General features: G+C 46.3%; 1 protein-coding gene and 1 long non-coding RNA gene across 2 annotated transcripts in view; both read right to left on the bottom strand.

Moving 5' to 3' along the window:
* Window positions 1-10538, bottom strand: part of LOC126079829 (uncharacterized) — a 32464-nt gene extending 21926 nt beyond the window's left edge. Inside the window, exons 1-3 of the long non-coding RNA XR_007518254.1 lie at window positions 10310-10538; window positions 9261-9488; window positions 5869-5969 (exon numbers count right to left, since the gene is read on the bottom strand). This is a non-coding gene — a long non-coding RNA (uncharacterized LOC126079829). The remainder of the gene's footprint in view (window positions 1-5868; window positions 5970-9260; window positions 9489-10309) is intronic.
* Window positions 10539-11743: 1205 nt separating this feature from the next.
* PIM1 (Pim-1 proto-oncogene, serine/threonine kinase) lies at window positions 11744-19081 on the bottom strand. The gene is made up of 8 exons (XM_049871780.1): window positions 19059-19081; window positions 17776-17878; window positions 16592-17204; window positions 16372-16478; window positions 16218-16268; window positions 15762-16128; window positions 14038-14214; window positions 11744-13278 (listed from the first exon to the last, which is right to left on the bottom strand). The coding sequence occupies exons 1-8, from the start codon at window positions 19079-19081 to the stop codon at window positions 13121-13123; spliced, it is 1599 nt and encodes a 532-aa protein (XP_049727737.1). The 3' UTR covers window positions 11744-13120.
* Window positions 19082-20341: the final 1260 nt, after the last annotated feature.

Below are 20341 nucleotides of genomic sequence, written 5' to 3'. Positions count from 1 at the left end.
TTCCACAAAAGGGCATGTGCTGCATGACACCTTTTAAATAAAAATTTAGGACAGGCAAAACTAATCTATAGTGACAGAAAGTTGATCGGTGGTTTCCTGGGGCCCGTGGGGGAGTGGAATGGGAAGATTTACAGCAAAGGGCCAAGGGAACCATTGGGGGTAGTGGAAATGTTTTATACCTTGATTGTAGTAGTGGTTACCCGGGTGTATACATTTATCAAAACACATCAAACCGTGCACTTAAAGTAGGTACTATTTATTGTATGTAAATTATCCCTCAATAAAGTTGTTGTTTTTTTGTTTTTAAGTGATCATTCCCTCCCTTTCTCCATCAATGAAAGTGCGTTGGATTAAAGAACACATTCCAGAGCCAAATATACATTTTAAATTAGCTTTTATTTTAAATTACTCATATTACCATATAATTTTCTCCCTGTATCGATATAAACAAATGAGTATTGGCTTGATCTCAAATCCCACTTTCTAACTGACTTATATTATAAAACTGGAGAGATGTGTCCTGAAGGGTGTGAAGGTACAGATGCTGAGCTCAAGATACAATGAAAATATTATGATACCACACATTTTTTTTAAAAAATCACTAACTTAAATGGGAAAAGTATTTTTTCTGAGGAAATATTAAAAGCTTCTCACAAAACAAGATGATGGTGATGAGGGCTTAGGTAAATGAAGTGCCTCAGGGAGGTTTTTACTTTTGTCTACTTGGAATGTTTTCCCCCACTACCCCCGACCCTCTTCTCATTCTAGCTTCTCCTTTCCTCTGGGCTGAGGTAGGCACACAGATACCATCTAAGGAATTTTCCTGGAATCTGTCCCACAACATTTTTGCTTATATTTCATTGGCCATAACTTGGTCGTGTGTCCACAACTAGCTGCAAGGGAATATGGAGGATTTACTTTTTTAAAATTTTGTTGTTATTGTTGAGAATATGTACAGCAAAAACATACACCAATTCAAGTTTCTACAGGTACAGTTCAGTGACATTGATTACATTCTTCAAGTTGTGCAACTACCTCACCCTCCTTTTCTGAGTTGTTCCTCCCCCATTAACACAAACCCACTGATCCTTAAAGTTTCTAGCTAATCTTTTGAGCTGCTGTTGTCAATCTGATCCCATATAGATAGTTCCTAAAACAGGATAATGCTCAAGGCAGACATTTTTTCTAGTTAAGCTCAACTGTTGTTTGGTTTTAAGAAGACTTCAGGGGATATTCTTGGTTCAGGGTTTAAAAATTATCTCAGGGTAATAGTCTCAGGGATTCATCCAGCCTCCATGGCTGCAGAAATCTAGATTTCATGAGAATTTGAAATTCCATTCTAGATTTTCCCCTTTTTGATCAGGATTCTTCTACAGGATCTTAGATCAAAATGTTCAATAATGGTAGGTAGCTGAGCACCATCCAGTTCTTCTGGTCTCATGGCAAAGGAGGAAGTTGTTCATGGAAGCAGTTAGCCAAATATCCATTTTTTTCACCCTATTACTGATTCTTCTCCCTTCTCTGTTGCTCCAGGTGAATAGAGACCCATTGTTAAGCCTTGGATGGCCACTTGCAAACTTTTAAGACACAACTAACTAGGAAGTAGAATAGAAGCACTCGACACATTACTAGGCCAGTTAACTGGGGTGTGCAATGAAACCATGACCCTAAACCTCCAAACCAAGGAACCAAATCCCATGAGGTGTTTGGTTGCCCATAAACAGCCTTAGCATCTACTCTATCACTGTTGTAAATATACTGTATTTTTATGCAAATAATGCATGCCTTCTATGTTTTTTGCCAGCTGTGCCTTCCCCCAGCAAGGTATTTTCATAAACACTACTATGCTAATTTTTTTACAGCAACATGTAAAAAAATTAGCATAGCTGTGCTTACGAAAATGCCGCTCGGGGGGAGGGCATGGTTGGCAAACAAACATAGAAGGCACATGATATTTGCGTAAAATATAATATCTATCACATGACTTTTACCAGTTCAACTTTTTACGGGTGTACATCTTATTGACAGCACTTAACATTACCAGCTGTGCAACAGTACCCTTAAACAATGTGATTTTTCTATCACTGTAAACTGAAACTCACTACTGCATAGGCAATAAACTCCTGCTTTCCCCTCCCTTTCACCCCTGGTAACCACTAAGAAACTCTGGTCTCCTTTTCTTGTCTTTTCATATGTGAGGTCATATAATATTTGTCCTTCTGTGATTGATTTATTTCATTCAATATAATGTCTTTCAAGCTCCATCCATATTGTAGCATGTATCAAGATTTTATTCCTCTTACTAGCTTTGTATTCCATTGCATGTACGTACTCTTTATTCTCAAGGAAGGCCATATGACCAGCTAAAAATTAGAGGTTCTATTACCTCCAAACACTTAATTGTGCTCATGAGGAACCTGTACTTAGACCAAGAGGCTGTTGTTCAAACAGAACAAAGGGATACTGCATGGTTTAAAATCAGGAAAGGTGTGCATCAGGGTTATATCCTTTCACCATACCTACTCAGTCTATATGCTGAGCAAATAGTCCAAGAAGCTGCATTATATGAAGAATAATAGGGCATCAGGATTGGAGGAAGACTCATTAACAATCTGTGTTATGCAGATGACACAACCTTGCTTGCTGAAACCCAAGAGAACTTGAAGCCCTTACTGATGAAGATCAAAGACTATAGCCTTCAGTATGGATTACACCTCAACATAAAGAAAACAGAAACCCCTACAACAGGACCAATGAGCAACATAATGATAAATGGACAAAATATTGAAGTTGTCAAGGATTTCACATTACCTGGATCCACAATCAATGTCTGTGGAAGTAGCAGTCAAGAAATCAAATGACATATTGCATTAGGCAAATTTGTTGTAAAAGACTTCTTTAAAGTGTTAAAAAAACAAAAATGTCAGTTTGAGTACTAAAGTGCACCTGACCCAAGCTGTGGTATTTTCAACTGCCTCATATGCCTGAGAAAATTAGACAATGAATAAAGAAGGCAGAAGAATTGATGTCTTTGAATTATGGTGTTGAAGAAGAATATTGAATATACTATGAACTGCCAAAAGAACAAACAAATCTGTCTTGGAAGAAGTACAGCCAGAATGCTCCTTACAGGCAAGGATGTTGAGACTTCGTCTCACATATATTGTACATGTTATCAAGACGGACCAGTCCCTGGAGAACATCTTGTCTGATAAAGTAGAGGGTCAGTGAAAAAGAGGAAGACATTCAATGAGACAGACTGACACAGTGGCTGCAACAATGAGCTCAAACAGCAACGATTGTGAGGATGGTGAAGGACCAGGCAGTGTTTAGTTTCTTTTGTACATAGGGTCACTATGAATTGGAACTGACTCAATGGCACCTAACAACAACATTACCCTGGAAGAAAGTCTTGGCAGTCTATTGCCAAAAAATCAGCCATTGAAAACCCCATGGAGCATAGTTCTCCTCTGACACACATGGGGTCACCATGAGTCAGAATTTACTTGATGGCAACTGACTGGTATTATAAAGAAGAAAAGGATAATGGATATTGGCGTAGGCAACAATTAATCTTTACCCAAAACCCTACCTAGTAATAAAATATTTTGTACATACCCATTTGTCATCGAGTCAATTCTGACTCAGCGACCCTATAGGACAGAGTAGAGCTGCTCCATAGGGCTTCCAAAGAGCATCTGGTGGATTCGAACTGCCAACCTTTTGGTTAGCTGCCATAGCACTTGACCACTATGCCACCAGGGTTTCCATATTTTGTATATAATGATAGAAAAATGAAATGACCAAAATTAATTACGTACATCCACATTATGTGCATATCAAATAATGAGGTTTACATGGTGTAGGGGAACATATAGCTCAATTGGCATAACATAGTTTATAAAGAAAATATTCTACATTCTACTTTGGTGAGTAGTGTATGGGGTCTTAAAAGCCTGTAAGCAGCCGTCGAAGATACTCCACTGGTCTCACCCCTTTGAGAGCAAGGGAGAATGAAGAAAACCAAAGACACAAGGGAAAGATTAGTCCAAAGGACTGATGGACCACAGCTTCTACCAGACTGAGTCCAGTACAACTAGATAGTGCCTAGCTACCCTCATTGGCTACTCTGACGGGGATCACAATGGAGGGTTCCACACAGAGCTGGAGAAAAATGTACAACAAAATTCTAACTCACAAAAAAAGGCCAGACTTACTGGTCTGATAGAGACTGGAGAAACCCTGAGAGTATGGCCCCTGGACATCCTTTTAACTCTGTACTAAAGTCACTCCTGAGTTTCACCCTTCAGCCAAAGATTAGGCGGGCCCATAAAACAAAATGAGACTAAATGGGCACACCAGCCCAGGGACAAGGACTGGAAGGTAGGAGGGAACAGGAAAGTTGGTAACAGGGAACCCAATGTCGAGAAGGGGAGAGTGTTGACATGTTGTGGGGTAACCAATGTCATAAAACAATACATGCACTGTTTACAGAGAAGCTAGTTTATTGTGTAAACTTTCAATAATAAAAAATAATAATAATTAGGTTTATTTATAGTTCTTGTAATGGAAACTTTCAATAGCACACTGTTAAGTGGGAGAAAAAAAAAAGATTGCCAAAGATATGAGGTCCTCTATGTAAAATCTTTTATATATACATAAAATACATTACTGGATGTGTATATATATGTGTGTGTGTATATATACATATATAAAACCAAACCCAAATGCACTACCCTCAAGTCGATTCAGACTCATAGTGATCTGTAGGACAGAGCAGAACTGCCCCATATGGTTTCCAAGGCTGTAAATCTTTACCAAAGGAGACTGCCACATCTTTCTCCTGTGGAATGGCTGGTAGGTTCAAACTGCTGATCTTTTGGTTAGCAACTGAGCGCTTTGATTCGTGCATCACCAGGCCTCATATATATATACATATATATGTATATATACATGTATACATATGTATGTATAAGCCCATCGCTGTCAAGTTGACTCTGACTCATAGTGATCCTATAGGACAGAGTAGAACTGCCCCATAGGGTTTCCAAGGAGCGACTGGTAGATTCGAACTGCATGTAAAGTTTGGATACGCTATAAGAAGTGGGGTGGAAGGATTATATCACGTAACTTTAATTCACGCCTTTCTACCATTATTTTTACTAAAAAGAATGTGTCATTTTTATAAGTAGCCAAAAAAAGTATTTTTTACTCTTTTTTTGTGTGCTTTAAGTGAAAGTTTACAATTCAAGTCAGTTTCTCATACAAAAATTACACACACATTGTTATGTGACCCTACTTGTTCTCCCTACAATGTGATAGCACACTCCTTCTCTCCACCCTGTACTGACAAAAAAAAAGTATTTTCACACAGAAAATATGGGGGTATCTGTGCCTCGCAGGAACTTCGTGACTGGGACTGAGAGCGACCTGTGGCAGGATGGAATTCAGGGTAGAGTGTGTCTCAGTCTTTTTCTTCCAGACAAGTGATATTCACTTACCGAGTTTCTAGGAGACCCTGGGCTGCAATATCTAGGAGGCTATCGGGTCCCCGGGTCTGGAGTTCAGGAGAAGGTCTGTGCGGGTGTTATGGGTTTGTTATAGAGAAGGGACGCTAGGGGAGAAAGCACAGTCGTGCAGTGGCTGGACTCAATATCTTCCCTTTGCCTCTTCAGATCCACTCCCTGACCTTTTGCATCTTACTTTGTGCCCTAGACACTGGCCTATGTGGACTGCATGACCTGGAACTGATTCCCTACCTCCTGGCTTCCTGTTGGGTTCAGCCAATGGGAGGCACTGGTAGGAGATCAGAGGGCAGGAAGAGAGGTCAGGGTATTTATTTCTCTGGCTCCCTCCGGGTATAGTTACCGTAGGCTGGCTGCTTCTCTCAAATGATGGTCACGGCATTCTCCACACTGTGTGTGTGCCTCCCAGTTCCAGCTCCTGCTTTCTCCTCTGGACCTTGAGGTCTGAAACAGATCACAGTCCCACTAGCCTTAAGGTACAGAACTTCCTCCTGTGGTTCCCCGGTAACCTGCCTCATGCCTTTGTAAATAGTTTTTTTTTTTTTAATACTCTCCTCACATTACCCAGTGTGAGTGTGCCACCTGTTTCCGGACCAACACAAAGGGCTTGGGGGTGAGGAGAGGCGTGAACACCCAAGTTTAAAGGGCAAAGAGAGGGAGAGGTAACTAGAGCTAAGTGACAGAGAAGTCGAAGGCAAACGAGGGGTTATGAAACCAGGGGAGGTGTTTCAAGAAGAAGGGAGGGAGACATAATGTTATGAAGATTGCAGAGGGATCAAATAAGGATGAGATCTCAAACGTGCGTTGGCTGGGCCATCTTGAGGGGCAAGAGGAATGGAGAGAATTGGGTGGGTGGCTATGAGAGAAGGGAAAGACAAGAGACGAAGAAAGGTGAGAGAAGGGAGTGGGGCAGGGGAGAAAATCAGGACAGAGGCAGGAAAAGGAGGCAGCGACGTCACAGAGTGAAGAAGTATGGGATCTTTAGTTTGGGTGGAAAACCTAGTGGTGTAGTGGTTAAGTAGTGGCTGCTAACCAAAGGGTCAGCAGTGTGAATCTACCAGGCGCTCCTTGGAAACTCTATGGGGCAGTTCTACTCTGTCCTATAGGGTCGCTAGGAGTCGGAATTGACTCGATGGCACTGGGTTTTGGTTTAGTTTGGGTAAGGTACGCAGGGGTAAGCCTAAAATGAGTGTGTATGCACAGGGGTACACACACTCAACACACACACTCACAAATAAACATACATACACCACCATGCTACATCCCTCACATCACACACACCAAAGTTACATGGGTATATACACATACACACAGCACTGCACCACACCATCACCTCCACACACCAGACACACATACCACACATACACTACACAACACTGCCACACCACACAGACTATATATCCCACGCCCACACACACACACAACAGTTACTGCCACATCTATAGATTTCACTGGGAGCCCATGCAACATTGTACCATTGTGTTGCTGGGACACATGTCTATTCTGAACCCTGGAGGGACAGGTGAGAAAAGTTCTGGTTCTGTCTATTCGTGCATGAAAAAGTTCTCAGCGTTTCCAGCATGGTATGTGACACATCGTAGGTGCTCTGTGGATAAGTCTGAAGTGGCTACATGGTCACTGCCTGCTGGTTCTCACCCTGGGCTGTTAGGGATGGCACAGTAGTCGAGAGCTATGGCTGCTAACCAAAAGGCACCAAATCCACCAGGTGATCCTTGGAAATCCTATGGAGCAGTCCTGCTCTGTCCTATAGGGTCACTCTGAGTTGGAATCGACTCAACGGCAACAGGTCTCTCTCTCTCTTTCTCTCACACCTTGTTGAGTGTGCTGACCTCCTAAGCCATTTAGGTGACCCAGGGGGCGCCTAAAGCCTAGCCTCCACCAGCCACAACCCAAATGCCTGTTGACAAGATGGAATATCTAGAGTGAAAATGAATGGCTGCTACATGCTACAACGTGCATGGATCTTTGTAACATAGCATTGAGTGTAAAGAGCAAGCTCCAGATAATCACTACATACATGTGTGACACCATTTTTTATAAAGTTCACCAACAACGAAAACAACACTGCATAATTTAGGGACACATAGAAGATTTTTCTTTTAAGTAAAAGAACGCTAAACACAAAATTCAAGATGGTGGGCTGTATCTGTGGGTGGGCAGAGGACAGACTAAGAGATGGATGTCATTGCTAATGTCCTGGTTCTTAAGTCGGGTGGTGGATTCACCCCCCCCCCCCATATAATAAAATAAAAGCAGGTCATGCTTGGACCATGAGAACATATCCTGAGCCAAGGATTATGATTACTCTAATTCTGTGCATCAAATGTCCTGTTACAATAAATAAAAATAATAAAGACTGTCCCCTCAGCTTGACCATAGTTCTGCTTATTTTTGCACTTCCTCCCACAGCGACGCTGAAGGGTCATTGCAACCTTGCTCTTGGCAATCGGGGTTAGTACTGCAAGGCTGGGCAGGAAATGAACTGGGGGATGAAGCCATATCTGCTTTAACACTGTTCTCGATAGGTCCTTTGTGGTGAGGGTTTCCAAGAACCAGCAGAGCAGTTGAAAGAGCTGAGCAATATTTACAAGAAATGTGGCCTTGCCCCACCCCTGCCCTCCCTTGTCCTCTTTCTCCTCTCTTTACCACCTCCAACCCTTTCTCCCCACCCAGGCCCAAGTGAAGGGCTGCTCACAGGAGCCCAATAGTAAATATTTCCACAGAACAGATCCACTTACCCAACTCTCTCCGGAGTCTGGAGAACAACTGCTCAGGACCTCCAGATCCTTGGCCCTGAAGGGACCCTGGAATGGCCCCGAAGGGACCCTGGGATGACTAATCCACACAAATGCTAAGTAAATGGCAGTATGGCAGACTAAGGAGCCCTGGTGGCACAGTGGTTAAGCACTGGGCTGCTAACCAAAAGGTTGGCAGTTCCAAACCACCCAGCAGCTCCACAGAAGAAAAGACCTGGCGATCTGTTCCTGTAAAGATTACAGCCTAGGACACACTATGGGGCAGCTCTACTCTGTCCTGTAGGGTTGCTATGTGTTGGAATAGAGTCAGCACACAATGACAACAACATGGCAGAGTGAGCATAGACTGCTAATTCTGAAAGCATGTGACCTTTTACAAGTTACTTAACTGCATGGTGCTGGTTCCCCATCTATAAAATGCAGATAAATAATAGCACCTACCTCATACAGAGTCGTTGTGAGTTTAAATGAGTTAATACATGCAAAGCGTGCAGAATAGTGTGGGAGCACAGTAGGTACTGAATGAGTGTTAGCTACTGCCACTGAGGACACACTGTACACCTGGCACTAGGCTAAGTAATTATGAAAGATGGAGATGAATCAATGAGACCATGGTCTAGTGCAGGGATTAGCAAACATTTTGTGTAAAGAGCCAGATAATAAATATTTTTGGCTTTGCCGGCCATACAGTCTCTGCCACAACTACGCAAATATGCCGTTGTAGCAGGAAAGCAGCCATAGACAATATGGAAATGAAAGAGCATGGCTATGTAACAAATCAACTTTACTTATAGACACTGATATTTGAATTTCATATAATTTTCACATGTGACGAAATATTATTCTTCATCTGATCTTGTTTTCAACCATTTAAAAATGTAAAAATCCATAAAAAAAATTGTTTTTTAATGTAAAATCCAGTTGTAGCTCACAAGCCATACAAAAACGGGTACCATACCAAAGCAAGTGGTCCAGATTTGGTCCGTTTGCTGATCCCCGGTCTAGTGGGGGGAAAAAATATTAGCCCCTTTGGGTTGCTCTCTGTTGTATCTGCATGTTCAGTGCCTCACTTTACAGGTCAACAAACCAAGGCTCATTCTTCAAAGTCCTGTTGAAATGCTGCCTCCTCTTTGAAGCCTTCCAGGTCGCCTCAGCCAAAGGCAGTAATAACTCCATCTGCTGCCTCCTACATGATAAGCACATATATGTCCATTACTAATAAAATTTATCATAAATATTTAAGGCAAACCAAAAGTTTTAAAGAGTACAAACATCTTCATCCTCCCCATGTAGCTTATGAGGTAAAGCATTGCCAAAACAGTGAAGGTCTCTGAGCAGATTTAAAAAAAAAGAAAACAAAACTCATCACCGTTGAGTTGATTCTGACTCATGGCAACCCCATATGTTACAGAGTAGAACTGAGCTCCATGGAGTTTTCTTGGCTGTAATTCTTTACGGAAGCAGATTGCCAGGTCATTCTTCCATGAGGCTGCTGCGTGGATTCGAACTGTCAACCTTTCAGTTAAAAGTTGTGCACAAACCATTTGCACCACCCAGGGACCCTCCTGTGCAGATACCCCTTCCCCAAATCACAACCCCCCTTCTTCTCCCACTGTTCTGACTGTGGAAATTTTTTTTGTCGCCCTGTCCCTGTACATAGGTATGAGTCCATAAGCAGGAAACAGTATTTGTTTTCATGTACATCAGTTATTTAATTCAATCCTAAGAGCCCTATCAAGAAACATCCTCATTTAGAGATTAGTCTCATAGAGCATAACTTGTCCAACGTGTCTAGGAAAAGCGATGGGGGTAGAGTCCAAGCCCAAAGCTGGTTCCCAGATGCTCCTGACCACTGCTTCCCTTTCTCCTCTACATTCCCATGGCCGTGGCACTGATCCCACACAGCCCTATTCATTATATGACTTCTTTTCCACACTAGATTTTCAACTGTCCATAAGAAGAGATTAAATATTATCTTTTCACCCTCTCCATAACACTCCCTAATACCTTGCACCCAATCGGAGCACAAGATAGAAGCGCCTTAGCAGTCATCACCCTAGCAGTCTCGATAGAGGAGAGGAAAACAGCCAAAAACCAAGAGTGTGGCTTGCCGGACTTCACTAGGAGCTTGGGGCAACTGTAGTCGATCAAGTGTCAACTTTACTGGAAAGGATGAAACTTGCAATCCTTACACTCCAAGGGGTGGGGAGTGGGGGGCCGGGGGTGTGTGCAGAGAAAAGGGGAACCTCAGAAAATCAACCCCACAGAACCAAGAAATCCTTCCTTCCTTCCTTCCTGGTAGCTACATGGGGGCTGAGCTGGGGTGTGGGATCTAGTCAAAAGGCTTAAGGGTAGACAAACACTAGAACCCAATGAGGAATGAGGGGCACTGTGGCCTAGACCCTCCAGCAGCTTGCTGAGAGGTGTTGTCCAAAGGGTGGGGTGCACCGAAGAGGAGGGGAGCGAGATGATCCACAGCGAGGGAGGAGTGTTAGAAATAAGAAACCAGTATTTACTAATACTTAATGCACGAACCGGCAGCGGCACCCCTTCCCCCCGCACCCCCCCCCCACACACATGTGCTCTCAGCCCATCAGGACATACTCAGGGATACGTAGGTTCCAGCTTTCAGTCTAAACTACCTCGCACGAAACGGACAAGGGGCTTAAACAGATTGCTGCAAAGAAACCACACTGAAAATACTAATTATTCAAGCACCATCAGAAAAAGGCCGGGCTAACATTTCACCTACTCCCACCACAAGCTCCTTCCTTGTCAATAACATTGGAGGGGAGAACTCTGGCTGTTAAGCCAAAACTTGTGTTTCTGTCCATCCACTATTTACGATGAACCCTCACATTAAGGTGAAAGTAACCTGATTCAGGAGCTGAGAGTAATAGTTACATAACATATGTGTGGAAAGTACACACTTGATTCAAGAGATGGGAGTAACAGGTAGATAACGTATGTGGAAGGTACACACTCAAAATGTTTTACTAGCGGGAAAGACAAAAAGCTTCAACTGTTAAAAGTAATAGGGGTATACATGGTATCCCTAGACCAGCACTATCCACTAAAACCTTCTGTGATAAAACGTTCTATGTCTACACTGTCCCAGGAGGCAGCCACAAGTGTCTCCTGAACACTACCTACGTGGCTAACACAAATGGGAATAGCCACATGTGTTCTATTAGTTCAGCTCTAGAATTTGATCAGGAAATAAAGCGGGGATTTCACTGGACCCCTCATACCAAAACTGGTCCACACAATTATCAACCCTACTCCTAGGCCATACATTCACTTCAGAAATCTGCTGAAGGAAAGCTGATTTGAGCTGAAATTCCCTTTCTTCTCCCAGGACAGGATATTGGCACTGACCAGGCACTCAAGAAATGTACAATTTAGTATGCATCTGTATGGACAACACTTAGAAGCTGTAAGTTAAGACAAAAGATTTTTATTCAAAAAACGCCAAGTATAAAAAAAAAAAAATAATAAGATCTCTTTTATTCCCCTGTACAGTATTTCACTCAGATAAAACCAGCAGGCTACATGCTGCTCAAAACACAGCCCCAGAGAGGATCCGGAAGGCACACCATCCAGAACTGCTTTACATATATCTATGCTATATACACAAGTCAGCAACGCCCCCTCCCCATCACCCACAGAACCCAGACCCACTTGGGTAAGTGGGTGAGGGGGCCCCATGGCGGTCAGGGAGCTGCAGCAGCTGTCCTGCCTGAGTCCCGTCACCCCACGAACAGAGGCAAGCGTCGCAGCCCTCCCCAAAAGGTCCCCAAGTCAGAACAGGAAAAGAGGAAAGAAAACTAGGGCAGCAACCTTGGAAGCTCAGAGCAGGGGGAAGGGAACCAAATAAATAAATAAATAAATACATAACGTTGACCTCCAGGTTAGAATGCACATCTTTCCAAAAAGGGGGGGGTGGAGAAAAAAAACAGGCAATAACTTAAAGGCAAAATTTAAGGGAAAAAAAAAAAAAGATCAACTACAATCCTTTGTACACTACCATGCCAACTGTACACACATTTACAGGTTTTCTGTTGATTTGCATTGTTTGTGCATTTTGTGTGTGTATGTGTGAGGTCTTGGCTTTGAAATAGTTAAGTAAAAAACCAAAAAAGGAAGACCAGTTTACTCGGAATTTTACTAAAGGAGGCAGAAAAAAGGGCAGGTGGCTCAGCGTTTTGGCCCTGTAGCCTCTTCCATGGCACCTTTCATATGAAGGGGGGTGGGTGGGGGGAAAGAAAAATAGGGAACCAAACCCAGGCAGATTTTTGGAGAAGCAGCAGGTAAAAGAGGCAAGTTCAAGTATTTCTCCCAGCACAGCCGGAGTCCCCACAGAAGGCACTCAGAAGAGTCGGAAGAGGTGACAGGGACTTAAAATGGTGCTAGTCCTATATCCCATCCCAACCTGTTTCCCCCCTACCCGACCCGTCGCGGCATTCAGCAGAACTCGTGATGAAGGGAACAGTTCCATGGCAGGGTCCTCACCCACCCCCCACCCCCCACCCCCAGGGATCTTGCAGAAGCCCAGCCATGCTGGACACCTATGAGAAGAGCGGCTATGGGAGTTGAGGCCTAGGACGCCTGGAGTGGAGTCTCTCCCTCCCTCGCCCTCCCACCCTTTGGGAGGCAGCCTCCAGGGGCGTGGGGTCTGGAATGAGTTGTAAATGTTGTTCCTGTATCAAGCACTGTCCTGCTTGGTGAGAAGTGTCACTGGTACTTAGGACGCTGGAGATGGAAGCTTCCCCTCCCTTGGGCATTTGACAGGGAGGGGATGACCTGCCAGAAAAGCTGCTATTTGCTGGGCTCTGGTGACAGGCTGTGGAGATGGATCTCAGCAGTTTCCTGGGGCAGGAGGACATCTTGCATCCACGGGTGGTTCTGGATTTCTTCGAAGGATGGCCGATCTGATGGTCTCAGGGCCAAGCACCATTTAATGAGATGCTGACACTCTACAGAAAGCAGGATAAACAGAGGTTATGAATGACTCAACTTGTTTTTTGCAGTGCAAAAGACTTCCCAATTTGCTTCCCAGGGACTCACAAATCTGGGGTCCAAAAAAAGCCATGTTCTTTCTAGAATACCAACTGTATGCTTGGTATCTTTAATAGAAGGTATTCACTAACATCTGGATCCTCTGGCCTGCTCTTAGCTAAAAAAAACTGCTCCCCTCTTAAATCTGTGGTTGTACACATCAATAGCTGGGGCCTTTCCCATGACACCCACTCAACAGAAATAGGAGGGATGATGACAACGGAGTTTGATGAGACACCACTGAGCATGATGAGGTGATTCAATTCACCTACGACTTACAAGTATGAACACCACCCACAATGAGGTCACTGGAACTACAATATTTAGAGGGCTACTGCCTTAAGACAGCTAAAAGAGCCCTCAACTTTTCACTCCCTGGAAAAACGGCCAGGAGTTCAAGCATCAGGTTAGTCTCTATTGGTACTTAAAAAAAAAAAACCCAAAACTTCAGAGAAACTAGATTCTCTCATTTTTCTTTACATCCTCAGACATGTATTTCCTCTGACCTCCCAAGGAAAGCTCAAAAGCAAGCCACCTGATTTCTGGGGAGTTCTCGAGGGTAAATTGTTGGCCTAGGATTCTGCTAAGTCCAGGGTCACAGCAGCCACAGTGAAGCACTCCAGAATTCACTCTCTCCCAGGAGTGACAGCCTAGGCAAGCGGGTTCCCAGAAGTTACCTGAAGAGACCCTCTGCCTGAAGAAAACTTGGCCCCTGATGATCTCCTCATCGTGCTCAAAGGGAATGTCTCCACAGACCATATCATACAGCAGGATCCCCAGGGACCAGACAGCCGCCGACCTGCCGTGGTAGCGATGGTAGCGGATCCACTCTGGAGGACTATACACTCGAGTCCCTGTGAGCCGGAGGGAATAGGAAGGAGAACACATTTTAGCAAAAATAAACACAAAGCAACTGGGTGATATGGTTGAGTAATTTTTTAAAAAAAGTACTTCTCTCCTTTTTCCTCAGGAACTGGGTGAGCTCCATTCCCTGCCCACCCTCCTCAGCTAAAAGGAGAGTGGATGAGTAGCTTAGGGCATCTCTCCACCCCAAAGCATTACCCACCTCTCTACCAGCCCAGACCATAAACTGCTTTACCAACTGCTCCAAGAAACAAACAGGACTGGCAGCAGACCCAAACCCTGAGGCCCGCATGTGGTAGGACCACCCACAAGGGATGAATGGATGAGTGTCTGAGCAATCAAGGGAGGTATGCCACAGACTATCCTCAAACGGCATTGAACAGTTGCCCAGGAACCTGGGTGAGATTCTCATCTCGGATTCCATCCAGGCGAGGGCATTTACACAACATCAAAAGTCAGGGTGCTCTTTGGGAGGCCTTCCTCCCCACCCTCTCAGTGCAGGGGCAGACACCCATACCCTTTCCTCCCCAGACAGGGAAGGCAGGCAGAACTGCCAGGCTGGTTTCAGACCACGTGATTCCTGTTTACAAACTTTGGGTTGTAAAAAAAAAAAAAAAAGGTTGTCACTCCGCTGGTACTCACTAGGGGGCAGCAAAGACTCGAAGGAAAAAAAAACATGGGAGGACCCAGCCAGCCATTAACTGTTAAATACAAAAAATGCAACCCAACCCAGCGTCCTCCAAGGGCAAATAAACACAAACCACCAGCCCAAGTCACAAGTTTTGAAAGGCTGTCGTTTGTTAGGTTAAGCCGCTCAGATGATAACCCACCCTCCTCTGCTTTGATCTCAAGCTCTTCATTCCTGCTTTCCTGAGAGAACCCGCTCCAAGCCCCTCCCTAGGGTAGGTTTTCATCCTCTCTGAGGAGACACCCAACTAATTTTCAAACCAACAACAGATCTTATTTCACAACTTTCATTCCTGGCTCCCTCACCCCACGACACCAAAACAAAACAAACAAAACAAAACAAAAAAACCCCAACAACAAAATAAACTAGTAAGTGAAACTACTGTTTTCTATTCCTTATCCCTTCCTGGATCAAAGGGGAAAAACGGCCGCTCTAAAAACGACCTTCCAGAAAACTAATTTCCTTATAAAACAAAACAAAAATTACAAAAGCGACATCAATGATCATCTCTCCCGCCCTCCCCTCCCACCCTTTTACTGGCGGGGAAACTGGGTCAGGCTTCAAAAATCTGGGCTACGGCCGGTTGCCTGTAACCTCTTACTCATCGGGAACGCTTGGAACTCATTGAATTCCACTTAAAAAATAAAATTATGCCAGAAACATTACAGGTTCAGTTGGCTTGAAATCCCCGACCTTACTATGCTGGGAAGCGCTCCCTCGCCCCACCCCTCCTAGCGTCGAGCCAGGCGGCCCGGTGACCTTTCCAAAAGGCAGGAGAGGGAGACTGACTGGCCGAGGCCTCCAGGCCGGGCCGAGTCACCTGGGCAGTCCCTCCCGGGCCTGGCTCACCATCGAAGTCCGTGTAGACAGTGTCCTTGAGCAGCGCCCCCGACCCGAAGTCGATGAGCTTGAGCTCGCCGCGATTGAGGTCGATGAGGATGTTCTCGTCCTTGATGTCGCGGTGGAGCACCCCGCAGTTGTGGCAGTGCTGCACGGCCTCCAGCACCTGCCAGAAGAAGCTGCGGGCCAGCTCTTCCTGCAGGGCCCCCCTCTCCGTGATAAAGTCGAAGAGGTCTTGCACCGGCTCGGGCCTCTCCAGGATCAGGACGAAACTGTCCGGCCTCTCGAACCAGTCCAGGAGTCTAATGACGCCGGAGAAGCCCGAGCTCACCTTCTTCAGCAGGACCACTTCCATGGGCACTCGGGTGCCATTGGGCTGCAGGGGCGACGGGGCCGCGTTAGGGAGAGAGAAGAGAGGCGCCCCCTCCCCACCCGTCACAGGGTCGCTCCCTTCAGGGCACTCACCAGCTCTCCCCAGTCGGAAATCCGGTCCTTCTCCACGTGCTTGATGGCCACCTGAATGCCCAGAGAGCACCCGTTCAGTCCCCTTGCCAAGGCCAAAACAGACCCGTGAGCCCCCCGCCCGGCGCGCCCTCCCCACGGCGGGGCGCCCACTCACCGGCAAGTTGTCGGCGACACGGATGCCTGAGTAGACTGAGCCGAAGCCGCCGCTGCCCAACAGCGGGCCCACCTGATACTGCGACTCCAGAGGCTCCTTCTCCTTGCCTAGGCGACCGAGAGGCACAGGGGGCTCAGTGCCGGCCCACGAGTCCCCAGCACCCCACCCTGAGGGTCCAGCCGCCCCCACCACTACTATCCCCGGCCCGGGGGGTACTCACCGGGCGCCAGTTTGGTGGCGTGCAGGTCGTTGCAGGGCGCGGCGCGCAGGTGGGCAAGCGAGTTGATTTTGGACAAGAGCATCCCCACCTCCAGGGCGTCGGCGCAGGGTTCGTGCCTGGAGGAACTGCCGCCGGGGCTGGGGCTGGGGCTGGGGCTGGGGCCGGGGCTGGGGCCGCGCCGGTGGCTGCGCCTAGGGCTGGGGCTGCGGCTGCGGGTGGCGTTGCGGCTGCGACTGCGGCTGGAGCTGAAGGCCGAGGACGAGTCGGAGGACGACTGGGGGCGCTGCCCGGGCTGGCGGCGGGCTGGCGCGCCGGCGGGGTCAGGCTGTGCCGAGGGCGGCGGGGTGGGCGGCTCGTGGGCTTCGTGCGGCAGCGCGCTCTGCGACTCGGGACAGGGGGCTCTTGACGGCTGCCGCCGCCGCTGCTGCTGCTGCTGGAGCTCCCGCTGCCGGTCCCGCCACCGCCGCCGCTGGCGCCGCCGAGTCCTCTCGGGCCTCCTCTGCCACCGCGGCCGCTGCAGCAGACGCCCGGCTCGCCCGGCCGCCAGGAGTAAAGGGGCGGAGCGCGCCGGCGGGGGGGGCGGGCGGGGATGGGCGGGGCCTCTCCCGGAGGCCTAGGCGGGGAGCCTGGCGGCCGGGCCCGCGGAGGGAGGAGAGGGGGTGGGGAAGCGACGGGACAGGGCGACTCCCCTCGCCCCCCGCCCCGCGCGCTCTGCCGCCTCGCCCCTGCCCCGGCCCCGCCCCCGCCGGCGCGGCTCCAGCCAACCAGAGACCGGCTGATCTGCATAATACGGCCACCCCGCCCCGCTCTCGCGGTCAGAATGGTCTCTACGCCGCCACGACGTGGCGGGAAGGAAAAGGCGCCAAAATGGAGGGGGAGGGGCGCGGGGCGTGAAGGGAGGCGGGAGCAGGGTGCCGGGCCGCGGGGGAGGAAGGATGGGGAGGGGCGTATCGATTCAAACCCAAACAATAACAAAGCCATCAAAGGCCGCCCGGGGCCGCCTTTGCCGCTCTCGGTTTCTCGGAGGTTTTTGGGTCAAGGGCTCGAGCTCGAGCCTAACAAGTTGCGCCGTGACGAGGGGCGTTGGTGTGTCAGGCGGGAAGGCCGGACGGCCGGCGCGCCGGGGTGTGAGGGGACTGTGTGTGGGGATGCCGACGAGGGTGGTCTTTCTGTGTGACTCAGACCCGAGACCTCCAAGTCTGGCTGGGCGGGATGACGACGCGCTGTGGCTTGGGTTGGGTTCTCAGGGGGTTGTGTGCGTTGGGGGGCGCGTAGGGGGCGAAGGATCTGCAAGATTGTGAGTCACGGCGGTTTCATCGAGGGAGTGGGGGTGTCTCAGGCCTGAAATAAAACTGGGGGAGAACTCCGCTTCTTCGGGAGAAGGTTACAGATCTCTCTCGGCTGTTACAGCCGATTAAAAGATCAGCCCTCAAATTCTCCAACGGATTTCTATTTTAAAAACGCAGAGAGGTACCAGTGGATCCTGATTCCTAAGAAGTGATGTGTGTGAAAAAAAAAAAGTGGTCCGTAAATAGGAAAGCACGAAACAAATGTTAGTATTATGATGCCAGATGCTGTCACAGCCCAGTCTGTAAGGGAGGGAGGGAGGGAGAGGAAAATTCCTGATCTAAACGAGGGTGGGAGGGTGTGCTTGATTTAATCAGCGTTTTCTCGTTGTATTCACCTTTTCATCAGCCTGTTATTACCAGTCAGGCAATACCAGCAATTATTGGCTGACCCCAGCCTTGTTGTCTAAGAGGAAACCCCCTTTCTCTCCCCATGTGGAAAGAACACGGAAAACTGGCCAATTCGACTTTCATCCTTTGTCCTTTTTAACTTCATGTAGAGTTGATAACGACGTGTGAAATGAGTTAATTAAAATTCTATGTAATCCATAAATTGAATTGTCTTGGCCTAAGTCATTGAAGGCTAACTACGTTCCATTTTAATTTTTTCAAGTTTCTGCCATTTAAAGGATAAAAGGGTGTTTGAGGATCTCTGTAGTTGTAGTTACTGATGAATTTAAATGTTTCATTACAGGTTTTGTGCAGTGCTTGTTTATAAAAATGCTCAGATATTTAACAACTTTCATGAAATTATCTTCTAAAATATTACATATTTTCCTTTTGTCCTCGTACTGTGGCCCAACTCATTCATTTTTGATGACTAGAAGAAAACCCAAGGGAACAAGAATTATTTCCTTTTTACAGAGAGGAAAATGAAACATAAGTAGGATGACACAGGGTCATAAAACAGCTAAGGGAAGAGCAGAAATGACCCAAATTAAACTCCTGAGTATTCAAAGTTTTCCTTCTATCAGGGTCTAAAATTGTCCTTGGCACTGAGTACGTGATCAGTAAGGAAAGCATACCACCCCTACCCCCAATCCCTCTACCTTCTCTTTCCTTTCTCAAGCCCTCAGATCAGATCTAGCCAAACTGGACTATTCCCAGTTGTTCTCACTCACCTAGTGGTTTTGAGACTTCCCATCTTTGCTGAGGCAGTCAGCCTGTTCTGGGAGTGTCCTCCCCTCTTCTCCACTTTTATTCAAAGCCTTTCCACTCTTCAGGACACAGTTGTACTTCCATTTTAGAAGGATGAGCAAACTCCAAGCATTCACTCACTGACCAGCTCGCTCATCTGGCAATCATGCTTTCTTCAGATCTCTTTTTTTGTTAATTAACTTTTCAGTTATTTATGCCTTGTCTCCCAAGTCTACTTTGTATGGTCCTTGAATGAATACTTCTTTATGCAACACTGGTTGACCAAAGGAAGACTGTAAAACTTTTCATTCGTAGTGGGTCCCAACAAAATGGTCATGATCAAAGTCAACTTATACCAAATTTAAGTCAATTAAATGGGCTTAGGCAAAATAAAGTTCAGGCTAGGGGCAAGGCTTTAAACTGAGCCTGGTTTCAAATCTGGGCTCTGGAGCCTTCAGGTTAAGGGACATTGGTCAAGTTACTTAACCTTTCTAAGCTTTAAAACCCTAAACGGGGGTAATAATAGCACCTACCTTATAGGGCTGTTTTAAGGAACAGATAAAATTCTGCATGTAAAGTGCACAGTCAGGCACAGAGTAAACTTCTAATAAATATTAGCTATGATGATGACAATATGGTGATTATGATTACAACAGGGATGATGGAAAGGAAGAATTTGGGCATGGTCTTACACCTTGCAAGGCTTCAAAGGTGAAATGCTGGATAAGTATTTTGATTTTAACCATCTTGGGAGAGAATGTGATTCAGAATAGTTGTATATGTTAAATCAACTTCGACCTTAATTTTTCACTTTCTGTAGATCTTTGTTGAGCTAAATATTTAATCAATGCTAAAGTGATTAACATTTAATATGTCTGCTATACATGGTGGGGGCTCCACAGCTGGAAGTTACAAAACATGAACTGTGTCGGGCAAAGGGATTTTATTTACCTAAAACTGCTTATAAAGATAATTATTAAAAGTTCATTGCATTAAAAGTGACTCTCTCAGGGTAAGAAGCTTGATGTTTTGATTCATCAAAATGTAGTTTTAATGATAAAAACAAGAGTTATCTGCGGCGTCTCAAAGAATCCAAGAAAGAATCAGAAAAATCACCCTAGTATTAAATGGCAAGTGCTTTTGGAAAGATGAAGACCTTAATTATGCTAACTACTCTCAGGAAAGAGGAGAATTTGTTAATGTTAATTTGAACAATATCCAAATTAATCCTTAGGTGGTTTCCATATTCTACCTGATATGGATTTAA

The sequence above is a fragment of the Elephas maximus genome, chromosome 1 (assembly GCF_024166365.1).
Source record: "Elephas maximus indicus isolate mEleMax1 chromosome 1, mEleMax1 primary haplotype, whole genome shotgun sequence".
Classification (NCBI taxonomy): domain Eukaryota; kingdom Metazoa; phylum Chordata; class Mammalia; order Proboscidea; family Elephantidae; genus Elephas; species Elephas maximus.
Note: the sequence above shows the minus strand (reverse complement) of the source record. Positions and strands in the feature narration are given on the sequence as shown.

Coding starts and splice junctions, on each gene's coding strand:
- PIM1 (XM_049871780.1), bottom strand. CDS start 19,081: ATGGGAAGTCTCAAAACCACTAG. Junction 16,479..16,591: donor CGCCACCAAACTGGCGCCCG/GTGAGTACCCCC, acceptor TCGGTCGCCTAG/GCAAGGAGAAGGAGCCTCTG. Junction 16,269..16,371: donor GTGTCGCCGACAACTTGCCG/GTGAGTGGGCGC, acceptor CTGGGCATTCAG/GTGGCCATCAAGCACGTGGA.